The 16,815-nt window shown below is 45.2% G+C and overlaps 1 protein-coding gene across 1 annotated transcript in view; it reads left to right on the top strand.

The window, feature by feature from the left end:
* The first annotated feature begins 1,249 nt into the window (after positions 1-1,249).
* Positions 1,250-16,815, top strand: part of pfdn1 (prefoldin subunit 1) — a 50,373-nt gene continuing 34,807 nt past the window's right edge. Inside the window, exons 1-2 of the mRNA XM_007905522.2 lie at positions 1,250-1,330; positions 6,508-6,674. Of these exons, the coding sequence (XP_007903713.1) occupies positions 1,298-1,330; positions 6,508-6,674 (200 nt within the window). The 5' untranslated portion in view covers positions 1,250-1,297. The remainder of the gene's footprint in view (positions 1,331-6,507; positions 6,675-16,815) is intronic.

The following is a 16,815-nucleotide window of genomic DNA, read 5'->3' as shown; positions in this document are numbered from 1 at the left end:
CCCCCCCCCCCCCGGGGCTGAACTCGCTCCGGCGTCGAGTTTAAGTACCTGGGTCAGTAGGCCCAGGTCCTCCCCGCGCTGTCCTGCCGCCGCTCCCCGACTTTCACGTACAAATGCAACAACAACAAGAAGATTCCATTTATTGAGCGCCTTTCACGTCGGGAGGACGTCCCAAGGCGCTGTACAGTTGGGTCAGGACCCGAGCAGTGGGGGGAAATGGTCAGGGTGAGGGGAGGGAAGGGAGGGAGCGAGGAGGGGGAAGAGTCGAGAGTGGAGCTGAAGGCACCGTCAAAGAGAAAGTGTGTTCTGTGAAGCGCTTTGGGACGTCCTTCCGACGTGAAAAGCGCTATATCAAATGCAAGGATTATTATTATTATTATTATAAAGGTTTTGAGACCGGCCTTGAAGGAGGAAAGGGAGGAAGCGAAGGCGAAGGCACTGGGGATGGAGTTCCAGAGCCTCGGGGCTGAAGGTCCGGCCACCGATGGTAGGGCGGTTGGGGCGGGGGATGTGGAGCAGACCGGGGCCGGAGGAACGGAGGGTACGGGCAGGTAAGTAGGGGGATAGTAGGTTGGAGAGGTAGGAGGGAGCAAGGCCGTGAATGGCCTTGTAGGTGAGGATGAGGATCTTGAATTGGATCCTCTGGGGGATGGGGAGCCAGTGGAGGCGAGCGAGGGCGAGGGCGAGGGCGAGGGTGAGGGCGAGGGTGAGGGCGAGGGCGAGGGCGAGGGTGAGGGCGAGGGTGAGGGTGAGGGCGAGGGTGAGGGCGAGGGTGAGGGCGAGGGCGAGGGCGAGGGTGAGGGTGAGGGCGAGGGTGAGGGTGAGGGCGAGGGTGAGGGTGAGGGTGAGGGCGAGGGCGAGGGTGAGGGTGAGGGCGAGGGCGAGGGTGAGGGTGAGGGTGAGGGCGAGGGTGAGGGTGAGGGCGAGGGCGAGGGCGAGGGTGAGGGTGAGGGTGAGGGCGAGGGCGAGGGTGAGGGTGAGGGTGAGGGTGATGTGGGCGCGAGCTCTGGTGCGGGACAGTAGACGAGAGATCTGCAGAGATCTGAATGACCTTCTGAATGCAGTTCCGACTGTTGCTGTGTTTTGTTGTTTAAGCGGTTTTATATGTATCTTTACATCTTACGGGAAGAAGACACTTTATACTTTCGAAGAAAACGTTTGATTCGTTTGATTTTGTCTCTGTGTGTGTGTGTGTGTTTTGGGGATAGAGCAGAAGTGAGCAGTGAGGCCCAGAGAGAGAGAGAGCAGAGCTGCGGTGGGGGGACAGACTGCGCATGCTCACACCGCACAAAACAACATGGCGGCCCCCGTGGACCTGGAGCTGAAGAAGGTACCGACTCGGTTTGTGGCGTCGCCGCCGCCGTCGCCGCCGTTTTCCCCGCCCGCCCCCGGGGGCCATCTCCCCCCGCGTCACCACCGGGGGGGGTCGCTCAGTCTGACCCCCGGCGGCGGCGGCGGCGGTGGCGGTGGTGGGGGGGAAGCGCGTCTCTCGCGGCGTTTGCCTCCGGGGGGAGAGGCCGCGGCGGCGCCTCGAGCTCTCCTCAGAGGGGGGTTTCCGTGGGCGACTTCCAGGGCCTCTCCCCCCTCCGTCTCTCTGTCTCTCTCCCCCTCCCCCAGTATGTGGAGGCGGGGGGTTGCGGTTCGTGGCGGCCTCCAAAGTGACGCGCCTGGCAACGGAGTGTCAGAGTGGGGTCGGCCTCAGGCTGTCTGTCTGTCTGTCTGTCAGGGCGGAGGGGGGTCCTGGGCTAAAAGAAGTAGTAGGTACTGACTGGATACCCCCAAGTGTGTAGGTGGGGGTAGAACAGGATAACTGGAGAATAATCATAATAATCCTTGCATTTGATACAGCTCCTGATCACGTCTTTGAGACATCTCAAATCGCTTCAGGGAATATACCGTCAAGTGAATCGACTATGTTTTGTGGGCAAAATCCCAGCCAAATCCCCGCCAAGTCCTAACAAGCCCAGGACAACCCAATAAACCTGATACTCCATCGCCAGACACGTCCAGTTAGGGAGAGAGTGTGTGCTCAGTTACCCCCACCCTCTGGAACTCAATCCCATATTCCCTTGGCCTTGCTTGCTCCTTTGCCTCCTTCAAGGCACACTCAGGCCAATCTCCTATCTATCCTCCACCCTCCCTGGTCCCAACCCCCCTCTCGCTGACTGTTCAGTGCCTTGGGACGTCCTCCCCCCGACGTAAAAGGCGCTTTACAAATGTAATTTTGTATTGTTACCAGGCTAGTAGTGTTTTCCCCTTTATTGGGTGGTTATATGTGTATGTGTTTGTGTATATGTGTGGAGGGGGTAGGTGGGGGGGGGGTGATTCTGCTGCAGCACAGGTGCAAACGAACTGCATTACGTCGTTCAAATTGATGTTTCTTTATGCTGAGCTCAGCAGTTGATGAAGATGCAGCATCACTTGTGGATTTACTGTATTTCGTGGGTGAAACGCGGCAGCCAAGTGCGCACAGCAGTGTCCCATAAACAGTCGTGGATTGAATGACCAAATTTTTTTTTAAGGATTATTATCCCCGGAAAGGAGATCCGCCAATTGACTAACAACCGGGTTCCTACTTACTGCTAGGTAAACAGAGGCGTGTGGAGTAAGGAAACTTGCCTAACAATTTGCCCTGTTGTGAATCGAACCCAGGTCTCGCTTACAAGGCGAGTGCTCTAACCACTGAGCTACAGGACTCCACAAGTTATATGACTGTAGCAAATTATATCACACTGGTGGCATGCAACAAATCTGTTATGAGATGCAGTTGAATATAATGAGCAATATATCATGACAACATGGATATCACTGTTGCATTAATTGTGTTGTAATTGTTGGTGGCTTTGTCAAATTGTCGTATTTGTTAAAGCAAATCATGTCTAACAAACCTGATAAGAGTTTTTTGATGAAATAACAAAGAGGGTGGATAAAGGTAGTGCAGTTGATGTAGTTTATATGGATTTCCAAAAGGCGTTTGATAAAGTGACATATAAGAGACTTGTAAGCAAAATAGAAGTCCACAATATTAAAGGGATAGTGGCAGCATGGATACAGAACCGGCTTGGAGACAGAAAGCGGAGAGTAGAGATGAATGGTTGTTTTTCTGACTAGAGGGAAGTGTGCAGTGATGTCCTCCAGGGATCAGTATTGAGACCACTGCTGTTTTTGACATAAACCTCTCCCTGTCCTCTGGTACTGTTCCCACACCATTAAAAAACACCGTTATCACTGCTATCCTTAAAAAAAACATCCCTGGACCCTTCTCTACTCCCAAAATGCCCCCCATCTCCAACCTCCCTTTCCTCTCCCAAGGTCCTGGAAAGAGTTATTGCTTCTCAGCTTCGCTCCTTCCTCTCCCGCCCTCCCTTCTCGAACCCCTCCAATCGGGTTTCCATGCCGCCCACAGCACTGAAACATCCCTGGTCAAAGTAACAAGTGACATTCTGTCCATGTGCAACCAGGGCTCCATCTGCCTCCTCATCCTCGACCTCTCTGCTGCTTTCAACACTGTCGCTCTATCCTCATCCACTTCCTATCCTCTCACCTCAACCTTCACGGCTCTATCCTTGACTGGTTCAGATTGTACCTCTCACACAGCCTCCACTTCATCTCCACAAACGGCTTCTCCTCTAGCCACCGCACCATTCCTCAGGGTTCTGTCCTTGGTCCCCTCCTCTTCAATATCTATATGCTCCCTCTTGGTGACATCATCCACAGACATGGGGTCAACTTCCACAAGTATGCGGATGACACCCAACTCTACCTCTGAACCTCCACCCTTGACTACAAGACCACTGCTGTCCTGACAGAATGTCTGTCAGACATCAAGTCCTGGCGCTGACAGCATCACCATCCATGGTTGCACACTCCACCTTGCTAAGCCAGTCTTTGAACTTTGGGGTCTTGTTTGACCCTCGACTATCCTTTCTACCCCACATCTGGCCATGACCCGCTCTGCCTTCCCCCACCTCCGCAACAATGTTCGGCTCCACTACTGTCTCACATCGCAGGCCACCAAAACCTTCATCCATGCTTTCATTACATCGAGGCTTGACTAATCAAACTCATTGCTTGTCGGCCTCTCCAACTCCTCCCTCCATAGGCTGCAGATCATCCAGAACTCTTCAGCCCGTGTCCTCGCCTGCACTAGGCTCTGCGACCCTATCACCCTTATCCTTGCCCAACTCCACTGGCTTCCCATCACACAGAGGATACAGTTCAAGATCTTGGTCCTCATCTTCAAAGCCCTCCTGTGCTTTCGATCTTCCTGCTTCTCCCCTGCCATCCACCCTCCCCGACCCTGACCCCCAGCTTGGGTCCGTAACTCTGTGTCCAGCGCCTTGGGACATCTTCCGGATGTGAAAGGAGCTTTACAAATGTAATTTCTTTTTGTTGTTGATCTATATAAAGGACCTGGACTTGGGTACAGGGAGAACAATTTCCAAGTTTGCAGATGATACTAAGCTAGGAAAAGTAGTAAACAGTGAGAAGAGGAGGATAGCAGCAGACTGCAAATAGACATAGACAGACTGGTAAAATGGGCAGACACATGGCAGATGAAGTTTAGTGTGGAGAAATGCGAAATGATGCATTTTAGGAGGAAGAATGAGGAGAGGCAATATAAGCTGATGGTACAATCTTAAGGGGGGCGAAGGAACAAAGAGACCTGGGGGTTCATATAAGTAAATCTTTGAAGGTGGCAGGAGAGGTAGATAAAGCTGTTTTTTTAAAAAAAAGCATACGGGATACTTGGCTTTATCAATAGGGGCATAGAATACAAAAGTTATGATGAATCTTTATAAAACATTGTTAGGCCTCAGCTAGAGTACTGTGTTCAGTATTCGATAGGGTGAACAAGGAGAAACTATTTCCACTGGCGGGTGAGTGGGTCAGTAACCTGAGGACACTGATTTAAAATTTAAAAGAAACAGAAAGGAGATGAGGAGAATTTTTTTTACACAGCGAGTTGTTTGGATTTGGAATGCATTGCCTGAAAGGGAGGTGGAAACTGATTAGATAACAGCTTCTAAGAGAGAAGTAGATAATTATTTGGGGAGGACAAGTTTGCAGGGCTATGGGGAGAGCTCGGTGGAGTGGGATTGAATTGGACAGATGCGATGGGCCGAATGGCCTCCTTCTGTGCTGTATAATTCTATGATTCTATGATTTGATATAGCGCCTCATCACATCGTTGAGGTGTCGCAAAGCGTTTCACAGAATATACTGTAAAATGAATTCACAGTATTTTGTGGGCGAAACTGGAAAGTAAATGCCCTCTCTTAGCTTAACCAGCTTCAAAAAAGTTCTGCTTCATTCATTCAGCAACTTTTTGAACCTAAACAATGGATTACGACAACTGCAACAACAAATTACATTTGTGTAGCACCTTTTACATCAGGAGGATGTCCCAAGGCGTTAGACAATCAGGGATTTTGACCCGAGCAGGGGGTTGGGATCAGTAGGGGAGGAGGGAAGGGAGGATAGGGTTAGGAAGGTGGTCAAAGGTATTATTGAAGAGGAGGGTCTTGAGATGTGCCTTGAAGGAGGCAAGGGAGTAAGGCAAAGGTACTGTGGGATGCAGTTCCACAGGGTGGAGGCAGAAAGACTGAAGGCCTGACCACCAATGGTGGGGTAGGCCGTACGGGGGATGTGCAGGCTGGAGCCTGCTGAGTGGAGGGAATGGACAAGTTGATATGGTATTATTACATCTCAGAACATGAATGGGAATGCTTGCCGAATTCAGGTGTCCTTTGTGATCACGTACCTTAGCATTTAAAGAAAGATTTTCTTGGGGGGAGTGGGGGAAATTTAAAGGTGCATTTAATTTGTGCAAAGGAACTTAATTAATGCAGAGATCCCAGTTTTGTTTCAGTGTCACAAAAAGGGCCAGTTTTCCCTTCACTCTGATCTTGGAATGACTTTAATTCAGTCTGTAATGGCTTTTGTCAAAGAACATTGAGCTAATCTTTTCGTTGGTGTTCAGGAGAAAAAAACAAAGTTGTGTGTATATGGGGCCCTCCAGTGAGTGCACTAGCATTCGTTAGTGGTGTAGGAGTAGTGTTGGGACGAAGAATCCATTGATAAACTTCCACTTGAAGGCTGGTGAGTTTTGTTGAACCGATCCGTGGTTTTACCTTCCCCTGTGAGGTATAAATACATCTCCTTGTACTTAAAATAACTTGTGTTGATTTGTAGGGGTTTGTGGAATGCTTGACCCTAGACATCCTGTGCATCTTCAAAGAATCTGCCCATCAAAGAGAGGATCTCTTACGGGTTTCTTTGGAAACCAACAGACGAGAATAGCACTACATGATATTTAGAGAAGGGTAATAAAGTTGTTATAGCTGGCCTCAAATGTATTTGGTTGTGTGTACTTTCACCCACACAATATACAGTCGATTCATTTTACAGTATATTCTGTGAACGCTCTGAGCCATCTCAACGATGTGATAAGGTGCTATATCAAATACAAGGAATATTATTATTTATTATTATTACTTTCTTCAGGCTTTTGCTGAGTTGCAGGCCAAAGTGATCGACACCCAACAGAAGGCAAAGCTTGCAGACTTGCAAATCGAACAGCTAAATCGAACCAAGAAACATGCTTATCTGACTGACGGGGAGATATCCACAATGCCAGAAGATGCTCGCATGTTTGAAGGCGTGGGTCGAATGTAAGTAAAAGGCTCATCAAATTGTGAGCACAAATGGTTTCTAAATGTACCAAAGGGTGCAACACCATTTACTGAAGAGAAATTTTCCAACTTGTGCATTTGTAATTAACATTAGGAAACATTAGCACCTTCTATCTCCTCTTTTCACACTCCCTGCATCTTTCCCCGTGTTATTTAGGGGTTTCTATGCTTTACACTATTTTGTGACCCAAGCAGATAGGCATGTGACCTCCCAGAGCCCTTGCTGATGCTGGGGGAGGAGAAATAGCAGCTCAGGTCTTTAGTTTTCTTCCCTTCCTCTATGTGGAGAAAGACTCAGTCTTGGCTGCCACTGTTCGTCATTGTGGGTGAAGATTAGGATCTCCTTTCATTGTTCTTTGTAATAGTTTTTTGGAGCACAGCACAGGGTCTTCACAGAACACCAGTTCTCTGTGTTTTCTTGCCGTGAATGTCACATTGAAATCGTTGGATCGGTTTGTAATTTGGAACAAGGTTTTTTTTAAAAAGAAAAGCTTGGCATTTACAGTGCTTGGTTTCATAGCTAAGCAACGCAGTTGACATCAGAACTTGCAAAAGGGCAGCTCCTTGGATGCTTTGCAACAGAAACCACTGTGAAAGAGCAAACTACAAACTGTGGAGTAAAGTGAGGTGTGAAGAATTTCAAACTTGACATAAATAAAGAATCCACTGTAATAAGGGTCCGGCGCTGTTTCAGGCCAGATATTTGTACTTCAGTTTAAGTCTCTTTTTACATGGTTTTGCAGAATTTGCAACAGTCATAACAACAACTTGCACTTATGTACCACCCTCTATGCAGGCTAGCTTTTCAGGGCTCAACAGTGGTGGAGCCTGACTCTGAGCCTGGGGGGTGGGTGGGGGGGAGGAGATTGTAGGCACGGTCAAAAAGGACGGTTTTCAGGCGGGGCTTGAAAAAGGGGAGAGAGGGGCCAAGGCAGAGTGATTGAGAGAGAGTGTTTCAGAGTTGCGGGGAGTAGTGGCTGAATGTGTGGCCTCTAATGGTGGAATGGAGGGTGCGAGGAACAAGCAGGAGGCTGATGCCAGTTGAGCGGAGGCGCCGGTTGGTAGATTAGGTAGTGAGGAGGTCGGAGAGGTTTGCAGTTATAATACTTTGCAGTTTTGAAGCTTAATTTAAAATTGCTTTGATGCCCACATGTTTGGCTTAAAGCTTTGTTACCAGCGCCAGTCCTCGTAAATCCCAGTCTGAATGTGCTTTTGCACTCCGATTCTCTCTCTAACTCTGGCTCAAATACAGAAGATATGCCTAAACTTCGTAAAGTCAAAATGAGTTTGACATTGGTAATAATTTGCTAAATTAATGTGGCACTGATTTGTTGCTGCCATGGCCTTAAATTGGTTACAGAGAAGTTATTGTAGAATTTTAACAGGTTGCAGCCTGTTCTTGGTTTTCTCTTGCAGAGCTATATCTAGAGTTAAAAAAACAGAAATTTGTTCATTTTATACAGATTGTTTAACTCAAACAACCTGATTCCCTGGCTTGGCCTTTTCTTGTTAAAAACATTTCCAACTCACACACTGAAATAGAAACAACCATAGAATGCAGTCGGTATTGTTGCTTTAATTATAAATGTCAGACTTCAATGAGGCAGTAACTCAGAACTACCAAATAAATACTTAAAGTTGTTTGAAATAGAAGTAACTTAAAAAAAAGGCTCTTGCTCTCCTCACTTTGTCAACATTTTAACTTTATTGTTACATTACTTCTAACTAAATCCTCTCTTTTTAAAAAAATACAAACTTTAATTCTCCTCGTCATGTGCCCATTTTGGAACCGGAACAGAGCCACACTGCACAAATTGGCCTGTTATTAGCTTAAAAGTCCAGTTTTACAGCCAATGTATAACAACCTACTGATTGATGTATTTATTCACATCCTTAAGTGTTCTGTATTAGATGTGCTCTGTGATCATCTATAAAGGGTAGAGTGACATTAGCAACTTCATTCATTCGGTCCATTATACAAAAAAAAATGGTTATGGGATAAATTAGAGAGTACCTTGGTTTGTGACTTGTCTGACAGATATCTGTGCTTCTCTTGCACAGACTGTTCTCAAGCCATCTTGGAACTGTCAGTTGTTCATGGTTTGATTGCAGGTTGCTGGCGCAGTAATTTTCTTTTACAAAGAGGGAACTTTTATCAGTATTAGGACATGGAAATGTGTTCCAATATTACAACAACAACAAAATTGCATTTATAGAGCGCCTTTCACGTTGGGAGTATGTCCCAAGACCTGGACATTCAGGGGTCAGGACCCGAGCTTGGGGAAGAGGTGGGGTAGGGGTGAGGGAAAGCAGAGAGGTGGGAGAGCGACTGAAGGCACGATTGAAGAGGAGAGTCTTGAGACCGGTCTTGAAGGAGGCAAGGGAGGAAGCGAGGCGAAGGGACTGTGGGATAGATTTCCAGATTGTAGGGGCAGAGAGGCTGAAAGCCTGTCCACCGATGGTAGGGCAGGTCAGGGGTGAGACATGGAGCAGACCAGAGCCTGCTGAACGGAGGGAGCGGGCAGGTTGGTAGGGAGTCAATACAATAGGTATTTCAAACAAAAGTTCCCACGGCCTTGCCCCCTCCTACCTCAGAGAGGTAGGAGGGGGCAAGGCCATGGGTGGCTTTCAAAGTGAGGACGAAGATCTTGAATTTGATCCTCTGGGGAATGGGGAGCCAGTGGAGTCGGCGAGGGTAGGAGTGATGGGGTCACGAAGCCTGGTACGCAAGAGTACACAAGCTGCAGAGTTTTGGATGATCTGCAGCTTGTGAAGGGAAGAGTTGGGTGTCATCTGCATACATGTGGAAATTTACTCCATGTCTGCGGATGATGCCATCAAGGGAGAGCATGTGAAGAGGAGGGGACCGAGGACAGAGTCCTGAGGAACGCCGCACGAGACGGTGCGGGGACTGGAGGAGAAGCCATTTGCTGAGACGAAGTGGAGGCGGTGTGAAAGGTAGGACCTGAAATAGTCAAGGGATAGAACTTTGAAGGTTGAGGTGGGAGGAGAGGCGGTGGAGGAGGATTGAGTGGTCTACAGTATCAAAGGTGGCGGAGAGGTCGAGGAGGCAGAGGGAGCCCTGGTCACACATGGTCAGGATGTCATTTGTGACCTATTAGCTCCATTATTCAGCCAAGAACATAAAAGGTAAACTACCGAGAAGCGGCTGCAGTCTCTTTATTTTTTCCAACTTGCCCCTGGGGCAGGTACATGTTATTTTTATACACCCTACAGATTATTTGCTTGCCTTTAGACAGGTAAACAATAGGTATTTCAAACTCCGTCTATATTTAAACAAACATGATAAGGGGCTTCCTCTCATTGGAGTCTTTAATTCCTGTGAAAGGAATGAATAAGCTGGAAATAGAGAAAAGCAGCATTGCCTCCATAAACGCTGAGCAGGAAAGAATGAAGAGAGGTTAAAAACACTTGTGTTTAAACTTTACAAGCATGCTACCCCCATCCAGAGTCTGATCCATTTAAAATAAAAACACAGAATAATTGTTGCATTTGATACAATGCCCTATCAAGTCAAGACGTCTCAAAATGAAAAGATGTATCAAATAACATTTTCTGTTTTTAAACAAAGTGTTTTTGAACTTTTGATTGGTAGTGCAAATTGGTGGAAAATGTCTAAACGCACTAAAATTTTCCCAGACTGAGGTGGATAATATTTATTAACAACAACAACTTGCATTTATATAGCGCCCTTCACGCGATATATCGTTGCAGAGCGCTTGAAATTGGAGTCTGACACATAATAATAATAATAATCCTTGCATTTAATATAGCGCTTTTCACGTCGGGAGGACGTCCCAAAGCGCTTCACAGAACACACTGTAAAGTCAATTGACTGTATACTTGTGGGCGAACGCGGCAGCCAATTGCGCACAGCAATGTTCCACAAACAGTCGTAGATTGAAAATGACCAATTTATTATTGTTTTTGGTTTTGGAGGGATTATTGTTAGGTGTGTGGAGTAAGGAAACTTGCCCAAGGTTTCACCCTGCCTGGAATTGAACTCGGGTCTCTCGCTTGCAAAGCGAGTGCTCTAACCACTGAGCTACAGGACTCCCAAGAGGAGAGGGTTGGTGACCAGAAGCACAATCAAAAAGGAAGGTCTTTAAGCGGGATTTGAAAGTGGGAGGGAGGGTCAAGGCTCAGGGATTGGGGAGAGAATTCCAGAGTTTCGGGGCGTAGTGGCTGAAGGCATGGCCACTGATGGAGACCAGAGCCAGCCAAGCGGAGGTAGTGGGTGGTGGAGTCGCTGGTAAGCAGATCGGATAGGTAGGGAGCTGCAAAGGCATGAATGGATTTGGAAACGAGTGAGAGGATCTTGAAATCGATCCGTTCGGTAATTGGAGCCAGTGGAGCCTGGCAATGACTGGTGTGATGGGGCTGCTGAGTTTTGTGCGGGTGAGTATCCTGGCAGTGGAGGTTTGAATTAATTGAGTTTTGTGTATGGTGGAGCTGAAGCATTGGAATAGTTCAGACAGGAAGTGGCGAAGGCATGGATCAGGGTTTGGGCTATGTTGATTGTGAGGTATAGACAGAAGCGAGCAATGTGACGGAGGTGTAAAAAAGCGGTCACGGTCAGGGAACAGATGTGGGGTAGAAAGGAAAGTTGGGGATAGAACCTGATGCGTAAGTTGCGCACAGGTTGATGAGTCTGAGAGAGAGCCCGGGGAGGTTGAGGACTTCAGACCCGCAGGAGAGAAGATGTTAACGGGAGCCAAAGAATATGGCTTCCGTCTTGCCAACATTCATCTGCAAGAAGTTTGCGCTCATCCAGGTCTTGTTGTACGTCAAACAAGCTGATAGGACATCAGCAGACTGGGAGTCGCAGCTGGAGGAGGAGATTTGGATGTCATTGGAAGGATGACGTTGCTCGTCAAGAGGGAGCATGTAGATAAGGAAAAGAAGGATAGAGACTTGGGGTATAAAGTAAGGGTGTCAAGGGATATGGGACAAGGGCGGATAATTGGAGTTGAGGTACAGATCAGCCATGACCTTATAGAATGGTGGAACAGGCTTCAGGGGCTGAATGGCCTAACCCCATGCCTATACAAATACCCATTGAGTTAATAAAAACACGAGCAATATTAGTTTAGTTTACAACAAGTGAGTACGAACATGTGAAATGAGGTTGATGTGATGCTTGGCAATGCCTTGGCTGCACTCCAGTTGGGCTGGTTCTATTCATGGGGGTGATAATATCATTGCAGCTAAAGTAAGAAAATGATGCTGCATTGCATAAATCTGTACTGACATGCCATCCCGATGTTCAGACATTGGAGGGGTAGATTAGAAAGGACTTGCAAAGTTTAATGAGATAATTTCTTATTTTTTTTAATATAAATTTTGATTGAATATTGGCATTTAATATTTACAATGAAGCAGGTGTGATTAGATTAGCTGCTACTTTTATCAGTTCATATTTGCACTTACAATTCAAAGGAAATTAGCTTGCTTGCTCAAAATGTAAAGGAAAAATAAATTATATCTGTGGGTCAGTCTTTAAAATATAACAGCAACAACTTGCATTTATATAGCACTCCTCAGAATCTGATGCAGAGCCAGGGTATGTGTGTGTGTGGAGGAGGGGATGTAAACAGTTTCTGTTCCCAAATTGGGGTCATCGGGGCAGTTAAGGCTTTCTTTGAAAGTAACAACACCAACAGATTACATTTGTATAGCGCCTTTCACATCGGGAGGATATCCAAGGCACTGCACAGTCAGGGATTTGGACCCGAGCAGGGGATTGGAGTCAGGAGGGGTAGGAAGGTGACCGAAGGCGTGGTTGAAGTAACATGAGCAGGTGTGAATTATTTTACGTGTGAATAAACTATTTGATTTGTATTTTTGTATCTTCAAAATTTCTCTTGAAGCTTTGTTTCCTCCACGATCACGTGACACTGGGTTTTCCTGAAATATGTATATTATTGTGGTGGTGAGCGCTTTCAAGATACTCCCATATCCGTTATCGGACTTGCACACGATTGAATGTAAAGCTCGTCTGGTCCCATTAGATTCCAGCTGAAATGTATTAATTGCACCTTATCACAGGCCTAACAGCATTGACCTCAGCTTTTTTTTGACTGTTCTTCATACAAGACATATAACTAATGTGTCCATTGATGACACTGCTGTGCGCAATTGATTGCCCCGTTTCACCCACAAATATACAGTCAATTCACTTTACAGTATATTCTGTGAAGCGCTTTGAGACGTCTTGAAGACATGAAAAGTGCGATACCAAATGCAAGGATTATTATATATTTACTTGTCCACCCTTGACAAATTCTTAGGCATTGAGCAATTAGCTCAGTCTAACTATCTTGTTCATTGCTGAACCAAAATAGACCAAAATAGGGAGAGTGTCTTCACTACTGCAGTTGGTGAATGTCTATCCTGCAATTATCACAATAATAGTAATAATCCTTAAATTTATATAGCGTCCTTCATATCGGGAGGATGTCTTAAGAAACTGGAGGGTTTGCATCTATCTTACAAATAATCAGTTGTACATCTTGCTCGTTTCGCCCACAAAATATATAGTCAATTAACTTTACAATATATTCTGTGAAGTGCTTTGAGACGTCTCAATGATGTGATAAGTTGCTATATCAAATGCAACTATTATTATTAGTGGAGTCCTGTAGCTCAGTGGTTAGAGCATTGGCCTTGCAAGCGAGATACCTGGGTTCAATTCCAGGCAGTGGGCGAAACCTTGGGCAAGTTTTCTTACTCCACACGCCTAATAATAATCCCTCCAAAAAACAATAATAAATTGATCATTTTCTATTCACGACTGTTTGTGGGACACTGCTGTGGGCAATTGGCTGCCGTGTTTAGCCCACAAATATACGGTCAATTCACTTTACAGTCTATTCTGTGAAGTGCTTTGAGACGTCGATAAGATGTGAAAAGCGCTATATCAAATGCAAGGATTATTATTATTAATATCGTGAAGTCATGTGGCATAGTGATTTGAGCACTCTGAGTGAATCATTGTATGTACAAATGAGACCGTGTTTAATTGTTTTCTGTTTTTAGCCAAAAACTGAAAATTGGTAAACCTTTAAAGAACACAAACCCATTTTTGCCAATTAAAAGAGAAAGATTGTTTTCAAAATGTTCTCGGTGTTAGAGAATTTGAATCAGGGTTTTTGGTATCTGAAACTTGTCTTAGATTATTACACTTGTCTTTGGAGTCCTGTAGCTCAGTGGTTAGAGCACTCGCTTTGCAAGCGAGAGACCTGAGTTCAATTCCAGGCAGGTCAGGGCGAAACCTTGGGCAAGTTTCCTTACTCCACACAGAGCCTAATAATAATCCCTCCAAAAAAAAAAAAAACAATAATAAATTGGTCATTTTCAATCTACGACTGTTTGTGGGACATTGCTGTGCGCAATTGGCTGCCGCGTTCGCCCTCAAATATACAGTCAATTCACTTTACAGTATATTCTGTGAAGCGCTTTGGGACGTCCTCCCGACGTGAAAAGCGCTATATCAAATGCAAGGATTATTATTATTATTATTATTACACCTCGTTCCCCTCTGCTGACCATTGGCAGCCATGCTTTCAGCCACTACGCCGAGACTCTGGAACTCCGCCTCAGTCGCTCCACCTTCCTCTCTCTTTGCTCATCTGCAGATCACACCTGAAGATCTTCCTATTCGGTCTCATTTGTACGGTCACCTCTTCTCTCTCCCTGGCTTTACGTCCATGGACATATTAGATTCAAGCCTGTTAAGTCCACCAAGATGCTACACCATGTAAAGCGCGCTATATAAATGCAAGTTGTTGTTCTGCAAATACATAATAAAATAATAGCAATCCTTGCATTTGTTACAGGGCCTTTCACGAACAGGACAACTCCAAGCACTTTGTAGGATTTACTGTAGAGTGCAATGGCTGTGTATTTTCCAGGCACTTTTGCATTTATCTAATTAGCCAAAAAGGCTGTGGTTCAGTTTCAGGGTAATAAAGTCCTTTAATGCTGAGGAATCACAATTCTTATTCTTAGATTTACATGCTGATCTCAAATGTGTGTGTTTTTTAAAAATTGACATTTTAATGGTTAAAAAAAATCAAATTTATAACCAATCATTTTGTCCTTTTTACTGTAAGCTATTTTTGCTGAATCCTAATATTTTAATAACTAAGGCGGTTTGATTCTTGTTTGCTGGGTTACAGCTCCAGTATGTAGGAAAACGGACTGTTTCCCATCTGTGATTTTGCAGTAATGAGCTCCAACTCCCTGCCAAAACATGTGATCTGCGACTTAAAACAAAAACTTTTATATTTACACCTGCAAAGTTTGTTTTCCATGTTACTGCGATCGAAATGGATTTAATACATCGTGCGATGTTGATTATTTGTGTATTTTATTGATGTCTTTTGGGGATGTGCTACTTGCAGGATACAAGTGCACGCTAAATGAAAACAAACTAGTCATAACATTCTGGTATAGCGGTCATCCTGAGGTGCTTTTGGCTGCGTATATTTAGAACCTCGGCAAAACAAATTGCAACCGGGATTAAAACAAATCAAAAATCTGCAGACAGTTAGGCCGCAAGTCTTTAGGAGACGTGTGTGTGTCACTCAGAAATAACAAGTCTCTTGGTCGTGCGCCAGTGGATTCTGAATCACTTCAGTCCTCTTACGCGATGGGCTGATTACGCTGAAGTCATCCTTGCAGGAATTTTAGTATTTGTAATTCAAGTCTTCTATGCAACTCTCTTTTTTTATAAAAAATGAACTTAGGCTGCACTCCATGTCTATTTGTGGGACATTGCTGTGCGCAACTGGCTGCCGCGTTTCACTCACAAAATATACAGTCAAAAAACACTCTACAGTATGTCCTGCAAAACACTTTGAGACATCTCAACGACATGATAAGGTGCTATATCGAATGCAAAGGATTATTATTATTTTGAGAATATTGCTTTGTTAGAATGGGTTGCTGAATAGTCAGCGTGTGTTTTACAGTAAAGCGGTAACTGAGTGAGGCAAAGAAAAGTTGCAACGTACTTTGCAATATAAGATCTGGAGGACATCCAGCAAACACACTATGTTAAACCTATAATAGAATCTTAGACTTTCTTCAGAGTAGGTTGTACAACTCGATGGCATGTGGTCTGCACATTGCTTTTCTGTTTATCATGTAGCGTGTTCTTGTTGCAGAATATAATGCTGGTACACGTTTTTAGGGATGAAACTTTTTTATTCCCATTAACCAAATGTATTCCTAAGTGTCTGAAAACATCGGTCCTTTTACAGGATGGCTCCGTGGTTGAATTTGGTAAATGCACTACCTACAAGACTGAATACCTGTCGATGGGGATGGTCTGTAGTTTGAGGTCTGTGTCCTGAGTTGGCTGGTCTTAGCCACAGTGGGGTCAGTGTTTAAAGAGCTAAAGAGAAGGAATAAAAAAAACATTTTTTCCACTGCTGATTATTATTATTACCCTATGTGAACGGTGCTATATGAATGTAAGTTGTTGTCCAGTGATATTTCCTGAAAATGGCTGAGACAGGGACGTCAGGCGAGGAGGGGAGAGGGGACTGTATGTGAGGGTGATGCTTCCTTGTTTCCTTGTTGACGGTCATGTGATGAATGCCTATTTAATTGATGGGACTCAGGCACAACAACTGCAACAACTTGCGTATATATAGCGCCCCTCACACAGGGCAGTGTGTCAGAGCGCTTGAAACTAGTACCCCTTCAAGAGACAGGAGAAAATTGGAGTCCAAAATTTGTACTGGATGTTTCTGTAAAGATTAAAACATAATTGCTATTGCTTGATCCTGTAGAATGAGTGTGGGAATGGTGCTGGTGGCAATAACCTTTCAGTCAAGTACAGTATGTTTATGGACAGTTGTGTGTTCCAGTGTCTCTCATTGCATACAGTGCCTCTTGGAATGGTTACATAACACTTTAAATAAGAATGATAAATCTAATTTAACTCGTGGAGGGAGACTTTCGCCCTCCCTTCCTCTTTCCCCTGGGAACTATATAGGGACAATGGTATAAATTTCTCTGTCCGCTAAGTGTCTAGGAATGCAACAACTGCAATTTTGGGACCCTCGATTATTCCTGTTTGCTGACATCA

This window comes from Callorhinchus milii, unplaced genomic scaffold (assembly GCF_018977255.1).
Source record: "Callorhinchus milii isolate IMCB2004 unplaced genomic scaffold, IMCB_Cmil_1.0 Scaffold13, whole genome shotgun sequence".
In the NCBI taxonomy this organism is placed as follows: domain Eukaryota; kingdom Metazoa; phylum Chordata; class Chondrichthyes; order Chimaeriformes; family Callorhinchidae; genus Callorhinchus; species Callorhinchus milii.
This window is presented reverse-complemented; position numbering and strand designations above follow the sequence as displayed.